This window comes from Diceros bicornis, chromosome 5 (assembly GCF_020826845.1).
Source record: "Diceros bicornis minor isolate mBicDic1 chromosome 5, mDicBic1.mat.cur, whole genome shotgun sequence".
Classification (NCBI taxonomy): Eukaryota; Metazoa; Chordata; class Mammalia; order Perissodactyla; family Rhinocerotidae; genus Diceros; species Diceros bicornis.
Genome location: NC_080744.1, coordinates 5,917,222 through 5,941,239, shown reverse-complemented (window position 1 = coordinate 5,941,239; position 24,018 = coordinate 5,917,222). Strand labels below are relative to the sequence as shown.

Genomic DNA, 24,018 nt, shown 5'->3' with positions numbered 1-24,018 from the left:
CCTTGAGTCAGAATGATGAAGCTATTCTGAGTGTAAAATCCAAAATTCCTGGGTTGGAATCCCAACTCTACCTCTTACTAATGGTGCATCTGTAAGTTACTTAACGTCTTTGTGCCTCAGTTTCATCTGTAAAATGGGGGTAATGAGAATACCTTCTTCATAGGGTTGTTGTGAAGATTAAAAGACTTAATACATGTAAAGCACTTAGAATAGTAACTGACAATAGTGAGTACAGTTGGCCCTCTGTATCCGAGGATATGGATGGCTGACTAAAGGATCGAGCATCCGTGGACTTTGGTATCTGAGGGGGGACCTGGAACTAATCCATGCGGATACCAAGGGCCAACTGTACTAAATAGATTGTAGCTGCTATTTTTATTATTAGCTATTGTTCATGAATACACGTAAGTAAAGTAATTTGTTGTGGATCCCAGCAAAATATGTGCCTTCAAATTAACACATATTTATTTTGTGCCCTCCATATGCCAAGCTCTGTACTAGGCCTTGTGGCTACCTCAGTGAAGAAGCCATATAAAATATTCTGTCTGAGGGGAGCATATATACTAGCAGGGAGACAGACATTCTCACATTAGTATTTATTATATTTATTAGTCAAAAAAGCGAGAGTTAAGTGCTTAAGTCCCTGAGTAGTAGAGGAATCCTGATTAAAATAGCCTTCGTGGGGAAGAGGGAAGGATGAGTAGGGATCATGGGGACTGTTGTTTTAGATTTAGACATAAGTAAGACTTAGAAATTCACTGTAAGATTTCTTGGTTAGGAAATTTGTTAAAAATAGTATATTCCAGCCTACAACCTAGTAGACATACTGGTACTATTGTTTCCATGGTTCTAAAAGCTCTTCTTAGTTTACCTTCATCAGAAGAGTGAATTTAACGTGTATGTGTTTTTCATTTATATATTAATTTTTAAAATATCTGTTTTTAGAAAAATAGAATAATTACTCAATTAAATGTTAGAAGTAAAAAACTTAGTAGTTATTATCTTATTTTATGTATTCATTAAATTTGTTTTTTCTACAAATTTTTCTAGTTATCCTGGGTCTTCCACGTATTAAGTACTGGGGAAACAAAAATATTAAGTGATTAAAGATAATTTATGATAATTTCACAGTAGTGTCATTTATAATTTTGTTTATCTGAACAATTTTTTAAGGTATAAAAGAAAATCCTTTGTTTTGTTTTGTTTTTTGTGAGGAAGGTCAGCCCTGAGCTAACATCCATGCCAATCCTCCTCTTTTTGCTGAGGACGACCAGCTCTGAGCTAACTAACATCTATTGCCAATCCTCTTCCTTTTTTTCCCCAAAGCCCAGTAGATAGTTGCATGTCATAGTTGCACATCCTTCTAGTTGCTGTACGTGGGATGCCGCCTCAGCATGGCTAGAGAAGCAGTGCGTCAGTGCGTGCCCAGGATCCGAACCCGGGCCACCAGTAGTGGAGCGTTCGCACTTAACCGCTAAGCCACAGGCTGGCCCCAGAAAATCCTTTGAATAATATAATATTGTTTAGAAAATATTTTAACATAGATAAAACTCATCTCTTAGAATTGCCTTTTGTGTTTTGTTTTGTTTTCCTGTGACTTTTTCATTTTCCTTCTTTATAGGGAGAATGCAGCTATGAATTGGAAATTAAATCTTACTTACAAATGGAAGATGTTAACTCAACGTTAAGTGCTCCCAGGAATGAATATAATACTCTTGCCAGTGGCACCTTTCCTGCTAACAAGAAATCTTCATTTATAAAGAATATAAATCGAGGCGGTTCATTCTCAATGACTGAATTTGATGAAGATTGTGCTGAAATTTTTAAACAAACTCATATCAAACCTACTAAAATTGTTTCTGTAAAGAAAAAGGCTAAAGAACTGGGAAAAGATCAGCCTAAAAAAGAAAATAATGATGTTGTTATGGATTCTTTAGATACTGATGGTGATTCTGCTGTTGAAAATACTTTTAAGGTGGACCTACTAAATGATAAAAGGGTATCAGAGACAGAAGAAGTTGCTGCCACAGGTACTATCAGTGAAAATGTTGTTCATCAGCCGTGTGGATTGTTAACGGAATGTCAGGTTACAAGTAAATCTACTAGTTCGTTTGCTGGAAAGCTTTTGGATTCTGGTTATAACAGTTTCAGTGATGAGAAATCTGGTTCATCTGGCTTGTTTCTTCCATTCGAGGAAGAGCTTTATATAGCTGGAACAGATGACCAGTTTTATAATTGTCATTCATTAACAAAAGAGGTCGTAGCTAACGTAGAGAGATTTTTATCTCATTCTCCTCCGCCTCTCAGTGGACTTGCAGATTTGGAACGTGAAATTGCTAAGGGTTCTGCACATGAGAATTTGCTTTCCCTACCCTACGCAGAGTATTTACAAAGTGATAAATCCACCTGTTTGATGTCACATTCAGCTGTAAATTCTCAACAGAATTTAGAATCAAATTCACTTAACCTTATTAATCATCCTTCTGAAAAAAGTTGTCTTTACACTGCAACTAATGATAAGATTTCTGATGAGCCAAGCTTCTGTGACTATGATAATAAAGTACATAAAGATATACAAAATGAAAATTTAGTATCCAACAATCATGTTCAAATAAATATAGGCCCGCCAAAGTATTTTGTTGAAGAAAAGAATTGTAATATTGATAATGGCCTCCCAGTATTGTTGACTGATCAAGATGAAAGTTTACTCTTATTTGAAGATATTGATACAGAGTTTAACGATGTGAGCCTTTCTCCCTCGAAGAGTAAACACAAGTCTCTGTGTGTGTCAGACAAAACTGCTGTGAATGAAACGGCGCTGGTCTCTCAGTTCTTCATTTCTGATGAACTTTTGTTAGATGATAATTCTGAACCCCAAGATCAAATCATCTGTGAAACTAATAGTTGGAAATCTCAAGAAGATTTGAGAGATATCCGTGAGGAAAAACTGAAGAATGATGAATGTGTTTTTGACTGCTCTAAGGATTTATTTTCTGTTACCTTTGATTTAGGCTTTTGTAGTCCAGATTCTGATGATGAAATATTAGAACATGCATCAGATACAAGTAAGAATAGATTTTTAGATGATCTATCTGGAAAGTGTTCAGATATTAAGGAGATAAGTGATGCAAATTATGTTTCAAATCAAGCAGTAATACCAAGAGATCATATTGATAGTTTTACGAGTAGGACCATTACTATCCCATCAAGTGAAGATAAGCAGAGTCTAAATTTTGCACATTTCCCCCTGAATGCAGCAAAGAAGAAAGAATTTATGTCTCCTGGTTATTCTCAATTTTCTTTGCCAGTAGGAGAAAAAGTTATGAGTACACCACTTTCTGAATTAAACACACTGAACTCATTTCCTAAGAAGAGAAAGGAAATGCGTAAGACGCCAGATTCTAATAAGGAAAAAGTAAATCTACAGAGTGTTAAAAAAACAATGAATTCAACTTTTGATGATTCAGGACTTTCTATAGAAAAGGCTAAGAGCAGGGAACAAATCAATCTGCATCAGTCCTGTCATCCTGTTGGAGGTAAGATTCACATCTTTATAAAACACAAATCTTTCTAGAATAATTACCCTAGATAAACTTCTGTAATTTTTCAAAATGTAATTTCTCAGTATATAGTGTATTGAATTATATAATTGATATATTATATATTTGTTTAATTGGTGCTTACTGATATAAGATTTATTTTATCTACATGTATTTATGACATGCATGGCATGGGGAAGGTATTATGCTGGACACTGTGAAATACAGAAGTGTGAGATCAGGCCCTTGATTGTACAACACAAACAATTGTGTGACTTATACACTTGAAAAGATACCAGTATGTGGAAATAACTATTAAATGAATAATAATATAGTGGATTTTTAGGAGGTTCAGAAGATGGTAAAAATTTTTTTATTGAGGTCATAATAGTTGATAACATTGTGAAGTTTCAGTTGTACATTATTATTTGTCAGTCACCATATAGATATACCCCTTCACAAAAATATGGAATGCTTCACAACTTTGCATGTCATCCTTGTACAAGGGCCATGCTAATCTTCTCTGTATGGTTCAAATTTTAGTGTATGTGCTGCTGAAGCAAGCACAGAAGATGATAAAATCTTGAACTGGATTAGATTGGAGATGTAGATTTTTATTTTATTTTATTTTTGTGAGGAGGACTAGCCCTGAGCTAACATCTGATGCCAACCCTCCCCTTTTTTCTTGAGGAATATTGGCCCTGAGCTAACATCCGTGCCCATGTTCCTCCACTTTACAAGGGATGCCGCCACAGCATGGCCTAACAAGCAGTGTGTCAGTGCGCACCCGGGATCCGAACCTGCGAACCCCGGGCTGCCAAAGCAAGAGTGCGCGCACCCAACCGCCTGCGCCACCGGGCCGGCCCCTGGAGATGTAGATTTTTAGTGTAGGTTTTCATTTTGGCTCCTCAGGAATATTTACAATTTGGATATGTTGAAAATAATAAAGAGAGAATTTGGATATTATGAAATGATGAAAACAAAGAAGGAAGGAAAGTGAAAGATTTGGTGGTGGGAGAATAGTTTAAAGTGGAGAATTTATGTAGCAAAATAGTTGAGAAATAAGTCTGTGTTTGGAGGATTGAGACAAGACCACAGAAGATCCAGAGGAATCTCTGGATTTCTGTGATATAGTTCTACACAGTTACAGAAAAACTAGAAAAATATAGTGAAGATATTTGGTATTAAAATGACTTAAGGATCCTTTAAATCTTGTTATAGAACACAACTCTAGTTTATGTATAGATTATTATAGCAGGCCGTTTATGAATCTTACTCCTTATGGGTCAGGAAAAAGAGTAGTTGTGGGATAAAATGAGTTTCCTCTGTAAATCTTTTTCTTAATCATGCTATTCTCATTAGCGTTGAGGGCATGATTCATGAATGTTTTATTTAAGATAGAAGCTTGTTTAAAGTAAGTTCTGGAAATATGTTTAATTTTCGAAAACTGACTGCTCTGCATAGTTTTGGATGTGCCCTGACACGTGTTTTTACTAAGTGTATGCTGCCTTCAATGTTTACTATAACACCTTTCTGTTAAGTCCGTGTAAATGGCTGAGATCATTTTTCTGTCTTTGTGTCAGAATTGCATTAAAACTTTTTTTCTAGCTTTGTACTTAACTACTAACCATGGGGAATATAATTATGAATATATATATATATATATATTATGGAATTATTTGTTAGAATTTATTATTGAAAGGGAAGATTTAAGATCATTTGCCACATCATATGTATACAAAAGTAGTTCATTAAAACACCACTAAAGCAATTAAAAAGAAAGCCTCTTGGCATTGGTTACTTTAGCTGAGCCCTTTGTTTAACTATGGCTTCCCTAGAAGGTAATGAAAAATGAAAAACTAGTTGGATTATACAGTGCTCACCTGCAAAAAGGAATTATTTGAGTTTATGTGTCTGGGTAGATGTTTTATTGGCATAGAGTGTGTGGAGAAATTTACTTTGTGAGTTTGTATTAGTTAGTTATTGCTGTGTAACAAATTACTCCCCAAAACTTAGTGGCTTATAATAACAAACATTCATCTCACAGTTGTTGTAGTTAGGGAATTTGAGAGTTGCTTAACTGGGTGGTTCTCGTTTAGGATTTTTCCTGAGATTATAGTCAAGATTTCACTTGGGGTTGCAGTCCTCTGAAGACTTGACTGGGCATGGGTGCTTCCAAGATGGCTTGTTCAAGAGGGGGGAGGGGAGGCACACAGGAATCACTGGTCCATAGCAAATCTGAAATCCAGAAGAGCTGAGATTGGAAGTTCCTTGATTAGGTCTCAAAGCCTGGGAATAATTCTCCGTGGTTCTTAGATTCGTCGTCTGGATGCTTGGTCCTTTTTCATAACAGGTAGCATTTGTAGAGTTTTCTTGGCCTGTTTCTTTTTAGTTAAAATTTGGGGATTGAAAGTCCTCTTTTCAGTTTGTTCTGTCTCTCACCCTTTCAGTTGTAGCTGGCTGTGTTTCTTCCCATGTAATTCTCATAAATCTTTGTGGGTCTCTGGTGAATCTGATTAGGGTTCATTCCCTTAGACACTAGCCATGCCCACAAATCTTTTGGAGGAAAGTCCTTCTCTACTTTGGGCTTCTGCTGAGATGTCTGGAGATAATTCCTTAATCTTTTTAGAAGGCCTGTTGTTGAGAGGATCTGTGCAGGACGTCCTTAAGATATTTAGAGGGTCTTTTGTCTGACTGAATGGTCCTCTGAGGCAGCATCTTCAATCACTCTGAGGTCTTAAAGCACTTACAGTTACTCCTTCAGCTTCATCTGTAGACAGTATTTTCCTGGAAGCCCTCTAGAGTAGCTCTCTGCTTGGGAGATTTCCTTTTTTGTGTGTGTGTGAGTAAGGTTAGCTCTGAGCTAACATCTGTCACCAATCCTCCTCTTTTTGCTGAGGAAGACTGGCCCTGGGTTAACATCCTTGCCCATCTTCCTCCCCTTTATACGGGACGCCGCCACAGCGTGGCCTGACAAGCGGTGCGTCGGTGTGCGCCTGGGATCCGAACCTGTGATCCCCAGGCCACCGCGGCAGAGGGCGAGCACTTAACCACTACTCCACTGGGCTGGCCCCCTGCTTGGGAGATTTCTTAATTTTAGCATTGTTTGTTACCTGGAGAGGCTGGGAATTTTCAAAACCAGCAAGTCCCAACGGTTTCGTCTTTACTAGTCCTTTCTTGAGTGTCTCTCTCTCCTCTTGCATTTTGCTTTAACAGGAAGAAGCACAGGTGAGACCTTAAGCGTTTTGTCTGGAAATCTCCTCAGCTAGACTGCCTCATTCAGTAGGTACATTTTCTACTTTTGATATTACTCAATGGTTGCTAAACTTTCTGACACGACATAAAGGATTCTCTTCCTTCCAATTTCTAATAAGATTTTCCTTACTTTTCTTTAAGCCCTCACCCATAGCCTCCTCAATGGCCATTAATCTTTCTGCAAACAATTCCTCCAAGGCTCTTCAAGCTTTCACTAAAACTCTCCTCAAAAGTCCTTTCCCTCTGCCCACTCTGCAGTTCTAAAGCTACTTCCACAGTTTAGGTTTTTGGTATGGCAGTTCCCTATTTCCAGGTACCAAAATCTGTGTTATTTATCTATTGCTGCATAACAAATTACCTCCAAAACTTAATGGCTTGAAAGAACAAGTGTGTATTATTTCACAGTTTCTGTGGACCAGGCATTGGAGAGTGGCTTGGCTGAGTGGTTCTGGCTCTGGGTATTTTATGAGGTTGCAGTGAAGATGTTGGCCAGGGCTGGAGTTAGCTGAAAGCTTGAATAAGTGTGGAGGATCACATTGCTGTTGGTAGGAGGCCTCAGTTTCTTGCCACATGGGCCTCTCTGTAGGGTTGCTTCTTATACCCTTACAGTATAGCAGCTGGCTTCCTCCAGAGCGAATGATGCGAGAGAGAGCTAGGATGAGGCTGCAGTGCCTCTTATGGCCTAGACTCGGAAGTGACACACCTTCGCCTCCATTATATTCTTCCGTTAGAATCAGGTGACTCAGTCTGGGCCACACTCAAGGGGAGAGGAATTATGATCCACCTCTTAAAGGGAGGCATATCAAAGAATTTATGAACCTAAGAACCACAGAGTTCGTATAGAAGGTTTTGTAAAGACACAAAAAGATGTCTTCAATCAAAATTTTATGAAAGTGCAGAAATAGAGCTTTAAGTACCTGAAAATTTGAAGCATTTGATTTCATACATGAGAGTTTTGCTTTTAGCATTCTTTCCATACCCATAAGTGTTCCACTTACAATATTTTGGTGAGTATATTACCAATTTTTATTTCATGCTTGTGCACAAACACACATGTATATGTACACATATGTACATGCATACATAAAAAAGAATCTTTTCATGTATTGTTTTGTAGCCTGCATTTTCATGCTTTAACTCCTTCAACTAGAAAGAAATAAGACACAAAGGCAGAAAGACTATAGTAAATTTTAGAGGTGAATTCTAGAACCATGGACCAAGAAAATTACATTTTGTACTCTTCTGGTCTCTTTTCAGTTAATTTATAAAACTAAACCTGAATTGAGTATGTTTATTAGCAGAAGTCATCTCTTAAATTCCTCACTGGTACTGTTTAATCCTCTGTCCTTTCCATGCTGATTTTTTGACCAAATTTCTGAAAAACTATCTTTTTTCAAAAGTGAGTAAATGTTGAGATTACCAGAAACAATTCTTATTGTACCCATCAATAAAATAGATAGTTGTGGTTGGATAAACTTAAATCTATTGACCATATTCATTATTTTTAAATAAATTGTAGGTGAACAATTAACAAGCAGTGAAAGTGAAGATGACGAGGTTTTCCAAAGAAAAAGTAGAAAAACAAAAGGAAATGTTTTAGAATCCCCCGAGGTGAGTCATTCAGTAATCAAAATAATGTGATCATATAAAGGCTTTTTTTCCCCTTAAGGTTTTTTTTTGTTTTTACCTTTTACTTTATTTATTTATCTACTTTATCTAGGATCAGAAAAATAGTGAAGTTGATTCTCCACTTCATGCTGTCAAAAAGCGCAGGGTTCCTCCAAACAGAGTAAGTACGTAACAGATAATGTAGAGTAATTCAAATTCTTTTGGAATAAATATTATAAGAAAAATATGGGTATAGATGAATGTAGATATTGATCTTACAGGTATATGGTTAACAGAAAAATAGATAGTAAATCCTGTATGATTGGAATTTCTATTTTAATTTTATACTCCTTTTAAAAACTATCCCTACTTTTGTCAGTACACTTTGGAATTCAGCAAATGTTCATTAAATACCTATTCTGTATCTACTGTGTAAGATGCTGGGGATGCTATAAGGATTATATCCTGGTGCTGTTGTAAGTCTCCTACACTCTAATAGGAGAGATAGATAAGTAAACAGATCATTTCAATGTAACTTTTTAAGTTAAGTGATAAGAAAAGATAAGCCCTTAGCCTAGACCTTGGTAGTTCTGGCAGTCTTCTTGAAGGTAATACCTTAGTTAAATCTTACAGCATGTGTGGTGGTTAGGCAGGAGAAGGGAGAGGGGAAGGCATTGCCAACAGAGTGAACAGCTAAAAGAATGACGTGAAGTGGGGAAACAGCATCTCTTTATTATTGGATTGTAAAGACAAAGAATGCCAGGATGTACAATTGGAGAAAAGTCTGGGCCAGTGTTTGGAAGGCCTTATTCTTCCGTATGCTGACTGAGTGGTTTAAAAGAAGGAAAGGAAGGAGTCTAAGAGGACTCTGGGTTTGACTTGGGCTGTTTGGTGCCTGTGTCACCAATTTACAGAAGGCAAGAAAGAGGCGATAAATTCGGTGTTGCACGTGTTTGAGTGTGAGGTTCTTATGGGGCAGTGAAGTGAGTGTCTGGCAGGCAGCGATGACTTGAATCTGAAGTGTGGGTAGAGGGGTGGGTCATAAGGTAATGATATTCATTTGTCATCAGCTTATAGCTGATAGCTAAATTTGAGATTAGGAAATCTTGTGTGTTAATTCTCTAATACAATCTAGGATAATTTGTGCAAAATTAATTAAAAAATTCAAACAGTCCATATTAACTTTGTATACTTATATAAAACTTCACTAGAAAAATTGCTTAGGGCCAGCCCGGTGCCGTAGCGGTTAAGTACTCGTGCTCTGCTGCTGGCAGCCCAGGTTCGGATCCTGGGCGTGCACGGACACACTGCTTGTCTGGCCATGCTGTGGCGGTGTCCCACATAAAGTGGAGGAAGGTGAGCATGGATGGTAGCTCAGGGCCAGTCTTCCTCAGCAAAAAAAAAAAAAAAAAAAAGAGGATTGGCATGGATGTTAGCTCAGGGCTGATCTTCCTCACAAAAAAGAAGAGAAAAATTGCTTAACTTGTTACCATAACCAGAATGTCTGATTGACTTATACCAGAAGTGAATTAAAATTTTGAGAATGCTGATGGTCAATCCACTTTAAACTAAAATTGTTCCTCTTAATTGAAATTATTTTGATAAACTTCTTTTGATTGGTTTCATATTATTCTGTAAGAGATATAGTGGTAGGCCTCACAGTCAAACTTTGTTATTGTTATATTGGTGTCTTGGTTTGAGAGGACTCCCTGTATATTTGAACTGATTTTGGCAGATATATTTACAGACTTATTTTTTGTGAAGCCCTTCAGGATCTTCTAAAGGAAACAGTTAAACTAAAAATACAAGTTTTCATCAAACACATTTGATGTAATACTAAATTGAATGAATATATACTAGTATTACTTATACTACCTAATTTAGTATTTTAGTACTTAGTATTACTTAACTTTTAAATTATTAAATATTATGTATTTGTAACATGGCTCTAACTTCTGAGAGCATTTTATTTTTCTAACTTGAAAATGTTAAGCCATCTATTTAAAAAGAAAAAATGAAAATAAAAGCAACAACCCTTGAGATACACGTTAAGATACAACAATCCAATTATATCTTCTTATGCAAGCATTTTATTGAATTATTATAGTTAGAATTATCATCGAGTGATGAAAGTGAGAATTTTCACAGACGACATCCACAGTTAGAAGACTTCAAGGGTCATACCAGGAATGCCAAAGGAGGCATCAGAGTCCCAAAGAGACAGAATAACCTAAAGGTAAAGTTGTTTTAGTTTCTTATTTTTATAAATATATACTGTATATTTTTTATTAGTAAAGAACATTAGATTTTACATAGAAGTAGATTTCTCTGTACAATTTCTTTATAGAAAAAAATTCAAAATTAAAAAATACTTTGACCCTCATTTTACTTTTTTTACTGGAATTAAAATGTCAAGGCTGTCGTATTTTTGTTTCTCTTTATGTTTTGAAACTACGTATCTTGCAGTGTTGTGTTATTTTGAATGACTAAATGAAGAAACTTTAGTGTACTGAGAATTTGAGTCACATTGAAGAAAATATAGAGACAGAAATCTGAGTTTTAGAATATTTGCTTTTACAATCATTATATTGTTTTTCTTATCTCTATCCAATATTCAAATCCTTGGAAAAGAATTCTCAGCATCTTTTCTTACTGATCAGTCCTTTTGTGATGCAGTATTTTTTATGGCCGAAGTTAATTAGCCGGAAGACTCTGGAGACTTTATGCTCATTAAGAAGCATTCAGCCAGCTGACATGCTGACTTTTGCTTTATTTTACTTAGAATTATCAGAAGAAATTCTAAGTAGGTCTGCTACTTGGTCATTTCTTCTTGCAATTTTCTGTTTTTATTATTTTGGTCTTAAAAGCATTGGCAAGAAATTTATTTTCCAGAATGATTTCCAATTATTTAAGGAAAGTAAATGATTTTCTTAAGGGCATCTTCATGTTTTCTAATTTGTCTTAGCTTGTAGCTAGGAAGTTTTTAGATGATGAAGCAGAACTTACCCAAGAAGATGCAGAATGTGTTTCATCAGATGAGAACGATGAGTCAGAAAATGAACACGATTCCTCGTTACTTAACTTCTTAAGTGATGAGACTCAACTTTCACAGGCTATAAATGGTAAATAATATAATGATGCTTCCTTTTCATTTAATTTTCAATGCTTTTAGTGTGGTTATATTTAAATATTTTGGTCAATTTTCAAAGAACCTTGACTTTAAAGGGAATTAAATTTGGTATGTGTGAAATATTTTGTCATTTTCTTTCCTTTTTTTTTTTTTGTGAGGAAGATTGGCAACAGATATTAGCTGTTAAAAAAGGTTTTAAAGACAAAAGTTCTCAGTACTATGTTGCTGATACTGATATGATTTGCAGAATAAGGTTTCTTAGTATTGTGCCCTTGATGTTCATTAACAGAATTGGCTTTTCAGGTTTACAGTATAATCTGGTGGGAGAATGTTGATGCAAAGATGACAACCAGTATAAAGTCCCTGAGGCAGGAGTGTGCGTGGCATGTTCAAGGGAACAGCATTGTGACTGGAATTGAATGGGGGAGAAAGGGAGTAGGAGGAAGCGAGATGGAGAGAGATGAGCAGCCAGGGTATCACTGCAGAGTCTGTGTGGAGAATGGCCTGCAGGGCAAGGGTGGAGGAAGAGACCATCCAGGAGGCCATGGCAGTGATCTGGTCAAGGGGTGATAGTGGCTTCTGCAAGGGAGTAGCAGAGTGGGTGAGAGGGATTGGATTCTGGATATGCACAGCCAGCAAGATCTTCTGAGGGTAGAGAGACAAGGAGTAGGCAGTGGGCTTGAGCGGCACAGGGACGCAGTTGCTGTTCTCTGCTGTTGGGAAGGAGCGCGGGCAGATCCGAGATTCCAGTTTAGACACAGCACGTTTGACGTGTGAGGAATCGAAAGTTTTTTTAAATAAAAAAATACCCTCAAAACCCACATTATCTTTTTTTCATATCTCATTTCTCTCTTTTTTTTTTTTGTGAGGAAGATCAGCCCTGAGCTAACATCCATGCTAATTCTCCTCTTTTTGCTGAGGAAGACCAGCTCTGAGCTAACATCTATTGCCAATCCTCCTTTTTTTCCCTTTTTCTCCCCAAAGCCCCAGTAGATAGTTGTATGTCATAGTTGCACATCCTTCTAGTTGCTGTATGTGGGACGCGGCCTCAGCACGGCCAGAGAAGCGGTGCGTCGGTGCGCGCCCGGGATCTGAACACGGGCCGCCAGCAGCAGAGCGCGCGCACTTAACCGCTAAGCCACGGGGCCGGCCCTCATATCTCATTTCTTAAGTCCTCTTTGCTATATTATAACTTTAAAAAATGATAGGCATATGAATCGCACATGAATTATGCTTGATGAAAAAAGCCAGATTCCAAAGGTTACATACTGTAGACTTTGATTTATACGACCTTCTGGAAAAGGTAAAACTATAGGGGCAGCAAATAGATTAGCGGTTGCCATAACCCTGTGTTTGTTAAGACTCAGAATTGTGCCGTACTACTGGCGGCCCGGGTTTGGATCCCAGGCGCGCACCGACGCACTGCTTCTCTGGCCATGCTGAGGCCGCGTCCCACATACAGCAACTAGAAGGATGTGCAACTATGACATACAACTATCTACTGGGGCTTTGGGGATAAAAAGGAGGAGGATTGGCAATAGATGTTAGCTCAGAGCTGGTCTTCCTCAGCAAAAAAAGAGGAGGATTAGCATGGATGTTAGCTCAGGGCTGATCTCCCTCACAAAAAAAAAAAAAAAAAAGAATTGTGCCCTAGAGGATGAATTTTACTGTATATGCCTTATACCTAAAAAAAAAATCTATGAAACAAACGAAAACAATCTCAGAAAGCTCCTTGGTTCTGAGTCCTTCTAAACAGTGACCTGGAAGTCAGGTCTCACTGAGCTTGTAGGATTTAGCATCAGTAAGAAGCAGATCCTGTGGCCAGGAGGGTGTCTAACAGCTGAAGGTAGCTTTGGAATGGGGGTAAGGGAGATAGTATTCGAAGAAAGAGTTATACATCTTGCCCCAAGCACTAGAGTCATTAATCTAGCAATGTTAGCCCTCAAAATAACCTAAGTTGATAATTTAATCACTCCAAAAAATGTAAGGGAAAATGGAAGACAAAAATAAAGTTGTTTTCTGATTATAACCGTGAAAAAAATGGTAGGCATAAATAAAACCCTGTGTGTTTCCCAGTTTTTGCTTGACTGAAAATTATGACACATACTATCGGCTGTAGCTTTTGATGTTTTTAACCCTGTGTTTTCTTTTTTGCCTGGATTTCTTGTGTTTTATTGAATACTTTCTATAAAGCAGTGCAGTCCTAAGGTCTTTGTACGTAGACATTTATTTTTCATGAAAAGGCACTGTCCTAATCCTCATTTTCAGCGGAGAGGGATAGCTAAGGCAGAGAGCTTAAATAAGTTGTCCACACTCACCCGACTAGATGGTCTGATGTCAAAGGCAGAACTCCTAACTTTGTGTTTTTTAATAATTGTTTTTAGACATGTTTCAATATATATTAACTATCTTTTGTGTGAAATAATTCCACAAGGTTTGAACCATGTAAATTTGGAATAGGTCAAGTTAAATAATTTGCTAGTTTTCATTTAAATAATTTTGTTACTTGAAATTTTTATTATCTTTATACAGATTCTGAAATGAGAGCAATTTACCTGAAATCTTTGCGCAGTCCATTGATGAGTGGTCGGTACAAAATAGTTCACAAGAAACGTAACAACATGAACATTTTCTCACAGGTATGAACTAGAGAAATAGAGTGGAGAGCTTCCTATGGTGGTGTTGAAATATGTTCCTGTTCATGAAGCCTCCATTCTGTTTCTAAAGCTGGACTGTCAGAGCTATTTGGGATAATTTCCACCCTGAGTAAGGAAGGTGGACTCAATGAATTCTCAAAATCCCTTTTAGTCCTAATTTGATCAAATTATCCTTTCTTTAATTTGAGCTAATTAGATTATACTATTAAATTGTTTTCCAATTAGGAGAATGTTTAAAGGAAGTGAATAGAACTTCATCATCGACTATTTAAATTTTTAATTCCTATGTGTTGTCATATTTCTCTTTAAAATTTATTTTTTTCATAAAAATGTTGTATTCTAAAATTCTAAAAATTTAGATTATTTTTCATTTACAGAAAACATTTTCATATTAGTCTTATTTGGTTATAAATTGCCATGTTCAGCTTGATAGTATGTTCGTGTTTATTATATAGCACTTATCACATTGTTTGTGAACTATTGTTTGTTTTTCTGGCTACCTGCACTAGACCATAAATTTCTAGAGGGTAAAGCATTCTGTTTTTTATTCCCAAACTCCCCATTTTCTTCCATAAAGAATATAAGCGGTATATGTTAGTTGAACAAGTGACTGAACTAATAAAGTAAGTGAAATATTCATAAAGACCTCATATACTTAGAATGTTAAATACATTCTGAATTTATGAAAGAAATTTATGATGTTCTTATTTGTATTTTTATTGTAGATTCCGGAGCAGGATGAAAACTATTTAGAAGACAGTTTTTGTGTTGATGAAGAGGAGTCTTGCAAAAGCCAATCAAGTGAGGAAGAAGTGTGTGTTGATTCTGACACAATAGCTGAAGATTGCTTTGCAAATGGGAGTAAAAAATATAAAACCCGACGTGCAGTAAAGCTAAAACAAGTGAAGATGAGACAAAATCTTGCATGTTCAAAAAAGAAATTATCCAGGATTATTTTACCAGATGATTCAAGTGAGGAGGAAGGCACTGAAAATGATAAAGGAGGCTCTAATGTTGAGGTTAACCCAGGCACTGTTAACACGAGCAGACAGCAGGACCCTTGTGTGACTTTACTGCCTTCTGGGTCTTCACTGCCATCCAAGGACCATTCTAATCCAGCTGTTGAGCAGTCGCCAGAGCAGAGACAACACACACGACTTCATTTAAAGGATACAGTTTCTGATGTCTTGGACTTCAAACCTCAGAGCCGTAATAGAACTGAATCTACCTCCCCATCATCCACTACTGTTGATTCACAGAAAGGCTGTAGACAATTTCCAGTTCAGTTGAAGGTATGGATCAAATTAGAGAAAAGAGTCTTCATATGTTTACCAAAAGGTTTTCTTTTTGCTTTCTTTTGTGTTGAATAACTAGGTCAAAGAAAAATTAGCAAGTGATGAAATTCTTCAGACAAGAAAACAGCACACTAAATTATATGGATAATTCAAAGGCTAAGTGGTCCAGTTTCCAGCTTCTCTCTATCTTGCTATTGCTGAAATAACCCCTAAAATCATTTTCAGTTTTTAAGAGTTTATAATTAGGTTTTAATTTTTAAATGTGTTGATAGTTTTCTTAATAACACTCTGTAAGGAAACTTGCTAATTTTATAAAAAGGATGTAGGAAAATGGGCTTCCAGCAAGGTGAAATGAACAGAAATTACATGCTCAGAACTAGTTCCCTCCCATTAACTTTTCGCTCCCCCACTGAAGGCTGTGGGTACGTCACTCTCGTCTCTCTCGTCTCTCTACTGGGGAGAGGAGTTTAGGGGCACCACCTGATTTCTTTCCTTTAAATTTCTTTCCTTCCAGAAAGGCTATGTGGTCCAGTTTCCAGCTTCTCCTTATCTTGCTATTGCTCAAATAACCCCTAAAATCATTTTCAGTTTTTAAGAGCTTATAATTACAATAGTTTTGCTAAAATAGGGGTTAATTAAAGTCATAGTAATAGGAATCCCTTAATTGTGAACATTGATTCATTTCCTTGACTGTCATCTTCGAGTGACACCTAGACCTAGCCTTCTATTTCTCTTTTATTCTAAGTATGTCGTCCATTCTGCCTTAGCATCATGCTCCAATGTCCACACAATGGCCCTCAGATTGGCGTTTCCAGTTTTAAACTGTTCCCAGGCTTTTTTTGCACAGTTGTTTCTCAAAGGCATAATGAGGACAAAGTTGACTAGATTAAGTCTTACAATAGATTGGAGAGCACCTCAGTACTTAATGTCTCAAAGCCCCAGCATCCACAGCTGTGTATAAACATAGTAACCCCAAGGGTCGAGGTGGGTAATATGTGCACAGTACTTTGAAACCAGTAAGCACTACCTACATTTCTACTTGGGCATGCTCTAACTAAAACATAGATATAGGCAGGTAATCCTTTGAGGATTGTGAAAAAGGATAAATAGATGTTAACAGAAATATGTTTACCTTTTCTTCTATTATCTAATACTACAATTCCATGTAGTATGATTCTTCTTACTTGAAATTAGGAGGGGAAAGAATTTGAGGTAAATTTGAGGAGACAGCAAATAGACTAAATAACCTGTCAAAAACCATTAGATACTAAAAATGTTAACGTTTACTTTGTCATGTGTATTGCAAACAGTATTCCTTGTCTGTCATTTGCCTTTTTGTTTTGATTTTTGCCATAGGAAAAGGTAACTTTTTTATACAGTGTCAATTTTTTCTTTATAGTTTCTGACTTCAGTGTCACGTTTAGAAAGCCATTTTCTACTCCAAGATAAGTAAATATTTCCAGTATTTTCTTTTGGTGTTTTAGTGGCCATTTCTTTTTTCATTACGTTTCTTCTTTTTTGTTTTTTGAAACTGAATATTGAATATAAAGATTATTTCTGAGTGATTAGGACTTCCATCTTTAGCTTAGGATGTACGAAGCTGGAAAGAGCATTGCTCCTATCCTTATAACAAAAAAAAGCCAGATAATCCACAAAATCATGAGTTTGTTTGAGACCGTTATGGAGTTGAGGTTGCAGGGCAACCAGCCTGCCTGATATCGAAGGAAAGATGAGTGCCTCCAACGAGAGACTTGCTGATTCGGGGCAGTCACTCAGCACTGCACAATCTGGTAGGAAGAACTCAGCTAGACCTTGAATGAATTGCAAAAGGCAGTGTACTAGCATGAGAGTTTAGAACCGCTGGGAGTTGCAGACAGAAGGGGAATTTGCACTCATGGGCTCTTCTCCACAGGCTCATCAGGTGTTCTCAGGAAAGACTGAGGATCAGAGAAAGCCTCCTTCCTGGGGGAGGTCTGGGGAAGTGACCAGCAGTTACTGTGGAAAATGCACCAAACTCCATCTGGTTTCTTCCCCCTACGTCCCCTGTGGAACAAAAGCTTTCAGCCTCTGGAGGAAGAACAGAAAACCCTATGGCCCTCAGGGCCGAGGGGAAGACCCTTTGCAGATGGAGGAAGGGAATAAGAATAAAATGCCCCACACCTGAGAAAGGGGCAGGACATCTTGGGCCTAGAACATTAGAGATCTCTAACCACTGGGAGGGAGGGCAGGATCACTGACACGGTCCACCTCTGAGACAAGGGACACAAGTCCTGCCCAAGAGAGGCTGAATCAGGACAACAGAACACCCTGCCCCCGCCAACTCCTAGCGCTCCCTCCAACCAGGCTAGCAAGCACTAAGTAACAAATCAGAGCAATCTACTGCTGAGAGAGGGACAAGAATGTAGGAGAGAACCTCTCTGAGGTGCAGGCTCACAGCAAGGCCCTAGAGCTGAGAGAACATTTAGAAAGTCATCTGGCAACCCAGCCCCCAACGTAAATACAGAGTAACACAACAGGAGTTTGAAGTCTCTGCTTGTACCTAGAGTAATCATAGATAGCAATAAGAAAACCCAAACCCAACTCAGCTTTTGACTAGATTGACTCAACCCCACACAGTAAAGGTCTAGCAAAAGAAAGACATGTCTATTTCTAGGCATAAATACTATTTACCTCAATTACTACACTCCTACAAGATGTTTGGCTTTCAACCACAAGTTACAAGATATGTAGAAGGAAGAAAAAAAACACTTTCTCAAGAATTAGACTCAGATATAACCCAGTTGTTGGAACTAATCAGACAGGGCATTTAAAATAACCATGATTGATATGTTAAAGGCTCTAGTGGAAAAGTCAAACAAACATGCATGAACAGATAGGGAATATCATCTGAGAAGTGGAAAATATAAAGAACAACAAAGTGGAAATGCTGGAAATGGACAACGTGGTAAGAGAGATGAAGAATATCTTCAATGGGCCCATTAGTAGACTCAACACAGCCATGGAAAGAACCAACAAACTTAAAGCTAGGCCAATAGAAACTAGCCAATGTGAAACACAAGGAAGAGTGAAAAGACAGAACGGAGCATCCAAGAGCTGTGGGATTGTGTCCACTAGTCTCAGGGACTTGTAATTGGAATTAGAGAAAGAGAATAGGGTAGAAGGCATATTTGAACAGGCAATGGCTAAGAATTTTCCAAAATGAACCAGCATTGGCATACAAGTATTTGAGTCGTTGTTTTCAGTTCTTTTGAGTCTATACCTAGGAGCGGAATTACTGGGTCACATGGTAATTGTGTTTAACTTTTTGAGGCATCGCCAAACTGTTTTCCACAGTGGCTGCACCATTTTACATTCCCTCCAGCAATATACATTCCAGTTTTTTCACTTTCTCATCAACACTTACTTTCCTTTTTTTTTTTTTAAATTATAACCGTCCTACTAGGTATGAAGTGTGGCTTGGTCCTTCATCTGCATAGTCACTTTGGTCATGTTGAAGGAAGAAAACAGTAAAAAAAAGAAAAAATATCAGTAAGGAAAAATCATCTTCAGGTGTTAGAAGTTGATGGCGCTGATATATATTTAATCTGATTGTGATGGATGTTTTCCACTTTTTCAGGCTGGTGGTGCTCTGGAGGATTCTAGCACTTCAGTGGCATGCTGTTCCAACTCAAGACCACATTTGGCTGGCGCACATGCTTCTCTTAAACTTCCACAGGAGGGCCAGAGAACTTGTATTCTTGTAGATAGTCGTGAAATCACTTCTGGTTCAGAAGTAATTTCTTCCCTGCGAGCAGTTCATGGCTTACAGGTAGAGGTCTGCCCTCTTCACGGTGGTGGTTACATTGTGAGTAACCGCATGGTGGTGGAGAGGAGGCCTCAGTCTGAGATGTTGAATAGTATCAGTAAGAACAAGCTCATTGAACAGATCCAGCACCTGCAGAGCATGTTTGAAAGAATATGTGTGATTGTGGAAAAGGACAGAGAAAAAACAGGTTTGTATTTTAAAATGTTTATAAGGCTGTAAAGGAACTTGACTATTATTTAGTTCATTCCACTGTCACCATGTGGAATGTAAATACCCGACTCATGAATGTCATTTCATATTTACATAATGCCATAATGTTTTTCTTTAGTCATTGTGTTTAAATGCAGCTTATGAGAATTGAACAGTGAGAAATGAAAGGCAAGTGAACCAATCAAAAGTCTTTTTCAGGAGCCCCAGAAAGGAAGGCCTTAAATAAGGCAGCAGTGGGGAAAGGGAGATAGGATTCAGGAGGTTTACAGGGGAGGATTAGCAGGAGTTGGTGGGAGGAGTCAAGAATTGCTCTTGAGTTGACCAGTTTTGTGGTTACTGGGCAGTTAGGTAGTGGTGCTGCTTATCAAAATTATAAATATAAGAGAAGCAGCAGATTTGAGGGACAAGGAGTGTTCAGTTTTGAACATGTTAAGATTCTCAGTGCGTCACTGAAATGGGTGCCTAGGATGCATTTGGAAATGCGGGATTGGAGCTCCACTTGGGGAATTTCTATGGGTAAAATTTAATAGTATGAGGAGCCCCTGAGAATAGTGAGAAGATTGTGGGATGTGGAATCAGAAGACGCACTGAGTCCTGGTGTCTCCGTCGCTATGTGACGTTGCACTGACAAATCACTCCCTCCGAGGAGTTAATCATATACTGTCCCACTCATCTCGTGATGTTATGAAGCTTAAGTGAAATCGTGCAGGTGAAAGCCACTATGGAAGAATTTAAGAATTACACAGTCATCATGTAAAAGGGAATAGTTTATGTAAAATGTTGGTTTGGGAATTGAGCAACAAACGTTATCCCATGCTGTCACCGGTAGACCATGTGATCTTGGATAAGTCACTCTTTCAGTGACCCAGTTTTTTAGTTTTTTTTTTTAATTTGACAAGTGAGGGCTTGAAAAGGTGATCTCTTGGGTCTTAGTGCTAAAACTCTATAATTTCCTCTTTACCAACATATCCTTTATAAAGGAAATAGATTTGGAATAAAAAAGAAAGTAACGTGGCCAAAGTTATGGAAAAGTATCTTTTTTTTTTTTTGGCATAATGAAGAATGCCAAAGAAAGAATGTCAGTAGAAATGGAAAGAAAATGAATGGGAAAGCTAGGAAAGGAACTTAACAGGCAAGAGTTAAAGGTGATGTTTTCATGGGTGTGCAGGACATTGAGTTCCTCTGGGAATAAATACGTAAGGTAATTTTGTATCTTAATGAATCTTTCATCACCGGTATAGGAAGAATTTCAGAGATGGTACTATGGCCTTGGCCTTCAGAAATCAATTATCTAGGACTGTAAGCTCTCCCCTGCGTACTCACCATCCTGTGTGGATTCCGGTTCAGGACACTCATCAAGACAGTTCTCCCTATTTTCTCTGTCAGCTACTTGAGAATCACTAAATCCTTAGCTGTAGAGTTTCTCATTAGCATAATGTGGCACTAGTTTGCTTAATGGTGTATGTAGATCTTGGGATTTTAATAATATATAGTATTAACAATTCTACTTAATGTAAGTCACTAAGGTTTGCATTTTCCTAACTATGAAATATTTAGGAGACACATCGAGGATGTTTAGGAGAACAAAGAGCTATGACAGCCTGCTGACTACCTTGATTGGTGCTGGAATCCGAATTCTTTTCAGTTCCTGCCAAGAAGAAACTGCAGATTTGCTAAAGGAACTGTCTTTGGTGGAACAAAGAAAGAATGTTGGTATTCATGTTCCAGCAGTGGTGAACAGTCATAAGTGTGAGGCACTTCAGTTTTATCTAAGTATTCCCAATATAAGTTATATAACTGCATTAAATATGTGTCACCAGTTTTCATCTGTGAAAAAGATGACTAACAGGTATGTCTGTTTTAATATTTTTAAATAGTTACTTTTAAATGATCCTTAGGAGCATTTCACAGGAATTTTAGTATTTTTTAAAAATAAAGAGGTATAGTTCCTGTTCAATTATTGCATTCAGTAAAGACTTTTCCTCACCAGCGTGTGACAGTCACTTCATGAAGCCGAGGACATTAATTCCGGGGAAAAAGATAGGCACTGCCTTTAAGGAGCTTTGAGCCCTATGGTAGACAGATGGCACTTACACTTGATCTTGCATTCTGACATTTCTAGGCTGTTTAGTTCTGTAATTGGAAAAATGTTCAAGTTGAAAATTTTACTAGTTTTTGATTATTATATTGCTTGAAAAGAAAGTTTTTAGAAAATAGGTTAATTTTAATTAAACTAAGGGCCCATGTAAGATGTTGAAATTACTGTTATATACGATTTTAAGTATAGAGAATAAGCTTTTGTTTTATTTAAACTAATGCTAAAGACATATTAACTGGATGTAATGCTTAGGAAGCGATGATTTTCTTAAGGCTTCAATGTTTTGTGTTCTTTAAGCAAGATAAGAATTTAAATTTTATAAGTCAAAAGTCCTAGTGAATTGTTTTTGTCTAATTTATTTTTCAGCTCACCTCAAGAAATCTGTGTGTATGCACAAGTAACTCATCAAAAGGCTGAGGAGATCTATAGATATATTCACCATGTATTTGACACGCAGATGTTACCAAACGGTCTTCACCTGGGGAGACTGACAGCTGATGCCTGATGGACTGCTCCAGGGACTGCTCCAGGTGCCGTCATCAGAGAACCCGCACGGTGCTAAATGCATTTCAGTATCACTGCTGCGACTTGATTGTCAGTTTAAAATATGTAAATAAGAGAATATCTCCATATCTATTATTTTATATTGTATACATTTTTATTTATATAGATTATATAAATTATTAACAAAGAAAACCCCTGATCAATTATCATTTTGATGAGATTATGAAACCCCCCCTTAATTGAATAAAGAAAAGTTTATTGATGGTACTGTGAAGCAAGTAAAAGCTAGAGTTAGAGATGCATTTTGGAATTTTTCCAGATTATAGTATTGAAGTTGTCATTTCTGAGCATAAGTTGATGTGTCTGACTGCTGCCAACAGTGGTCATAAAGTTTTTCCTATATATTAACTATAATATCGTTTAGACTATTTTAAATGTCCTGAGTCTATATACATACTGGGTAAGGTGTGGGTGGTAGGTGTATTGTGAGATAAATACCCCAGTAACTAGGAAACTAGAAAATCTGAGTATGTTTATCTTACCAAAGGTGTCCCAAGCAAGTACAGTCAAATTCTATTCGTATGAACTCCAGCCTACTCCAGCCTACACTACTTTTTTCATTGAAATATCATATTCAAAGAAGTGTATAGCGGCCTGGACTTGGAAAATTTCTTTTTAGTATAGATGAGCTATTGAGTGTGGACTTGCATCGTGATCCATTACCTTGTGTCTGTGATGCTATTACTATTTTAAGATGGCTCCATGTTTTTATCTGCAACATCTGAGGCCCTTCCTTCTAGTCGTCTGGAGCTAAAGCAGCCTTTAATTATGGACGTTTTTATCCCCCACGCAGAGTCCTTTATTCTCCTCTTGCCTTATATTTTTCTTCTGTTACACTGTTGGGCAGTGGGACCAACCTCCCAGCAGAGAGCTTTCCTTATGTGAGACTCTGCCGGGACTTCAGAGCTCATCTAATTCAAGTTACCTTCTCATCAGATGACAAAAGTTAGGCCCAGAAATGAGTGGCTCATTCAGGTTTAGACTGGAAAATCTAGAACCAGTACCCAGTAATGGGATGCAGTTCTCTTTCACTAAAAACTTACTCTAATTGTGAATTTATCTCCTTTGGGATAGTATAAATAATTCTCAATTCTTCTGAAAGCAACTGATCTCCTATTTCTGCTGTTCAATAATTCTGTCAAAGCCAGAGAGAAAAGAAGTTCTATAAGTACTGGCTGATGTGCAATTATCAGTGTATTCTCTCTCAGGTTCAAATTCACCCTTCAGTATCTTGCTCTGCTACAACAGACTGAACTTTATGAGCATTTCTCCCTGCAGTGAGCATGATTTAAGCGTTGTCAGTAGGAGGAAAGGCGCTTCTCTTTCTGGTTCCAGGGTGCTGTTTTGCTGCTGCTTGCTCCTGCTACGTGGTGTCAGGGGTGCGTGTAGGTGGGACGTCTGGTGGCGCTCTGCCCCAGCTGCACACCGGAAGCATGCAGTCCCTCAACCAGCTCGCAGCACCTCCCCCGAAGACACCAGCGAGCTCTGATTCTGGGTGTCCACCCATCAGACAAAACATTTCCTAAATTAACATGGTGTGAAGGACGGAACCTAGAGGACTGCATTTACTTATGCTTGCTGTGTAGAGAGCTCCAGCCACGTTTAAACTGCCATGGCCGTCTCCTGTACTTTCATTGGCAGTGCCTAACTAACTATCAATCAACCCTATTGATTATCAATCCATCTTATTGTCTTTGAGCCCTTAAAGTCTTTCTTTTCCACTTTTAAGTAAGTGTCCTTGGGAGGTTACATTAAACCTTAGTAGCTTATCTTATCTTATGACCTGATGGAAAGAAATGGGACTAACCAGGGACTTGGCAGGTGGGATACAACAGAACAGAATGAAGTCTGACAGGA

General features: G+C 37.7%; 1 protein-coding gene and 1 non-coding gene across 5 annotated transcripts in view; one reads left to right on the top strand and one right to left on the bottom strand.

Moving 5' to 3' along the window:
- FANCM (FA complementation group M) overlaps window positions 1–22,119 on the top strand; it is a 53,108-nt gene extending 30,989 nt beyond the window's left edge. The window contains exons 14-23 of one of the 4 annotated variants that reach the window (XM_058540640.1): window positions 1,622–3,536; window positions 8,314–8,405; window positions 8,515–8,583; window positions 10,510–10,638; window positions 11,368–11,524; window positions 14,065–14,171; window positions 14,915–15,481; window positions 19,101–19,476; window positions 21,057–21,348; window positions 21,964–22,119. In XM_058540640.1, the coding sequence (XP_058396623.1) occupies window positions 1,622–3,536; window positions 8,314–8,405; window positions 8,515–8,583; window positions 10,510–10,638; window positions 11,368–11,524; window positions 14,065–14,171; window positions 14,915–15,481; window positions 19,101–19,476; window positions 21,057–21,348; window positions 21,964–22,102 (3,843 nt within the window). In that variant the 3' untranslated portion in view covers window positions 22,103–22,119. Of the gene's footprint in view, window positions 1–1,621; window positions 3,537–6,755; window positions 6,826–8,313; window positions 8,406–8,514; window positions 8,584–10,509; window positions 10,639–11,367; window positions 11,525–14,064; window positions 14,172–14,914; window positions 15,482–19,100; window positions 19,477–21,056; window positions 21,349–21,963 lie in introns of those variants that run through there. The other 3 variants (XM_058540641.1, XM_058540642.1, XM_058540643.1) reach the window with 3 other exon arrangements.
- On the bottom strand, window positions 4,000–4,106 carry LOC131406692 (U6 spliceosomal RNA). The gene has a single exon (XR_009220318.1). It is a non-coding gene; the product is annotated as a U6 spliceosomal RNA (small nuclear RNA).
- Window positions 22,120–24,018: the final 1,899 nt, after the last annotated feature.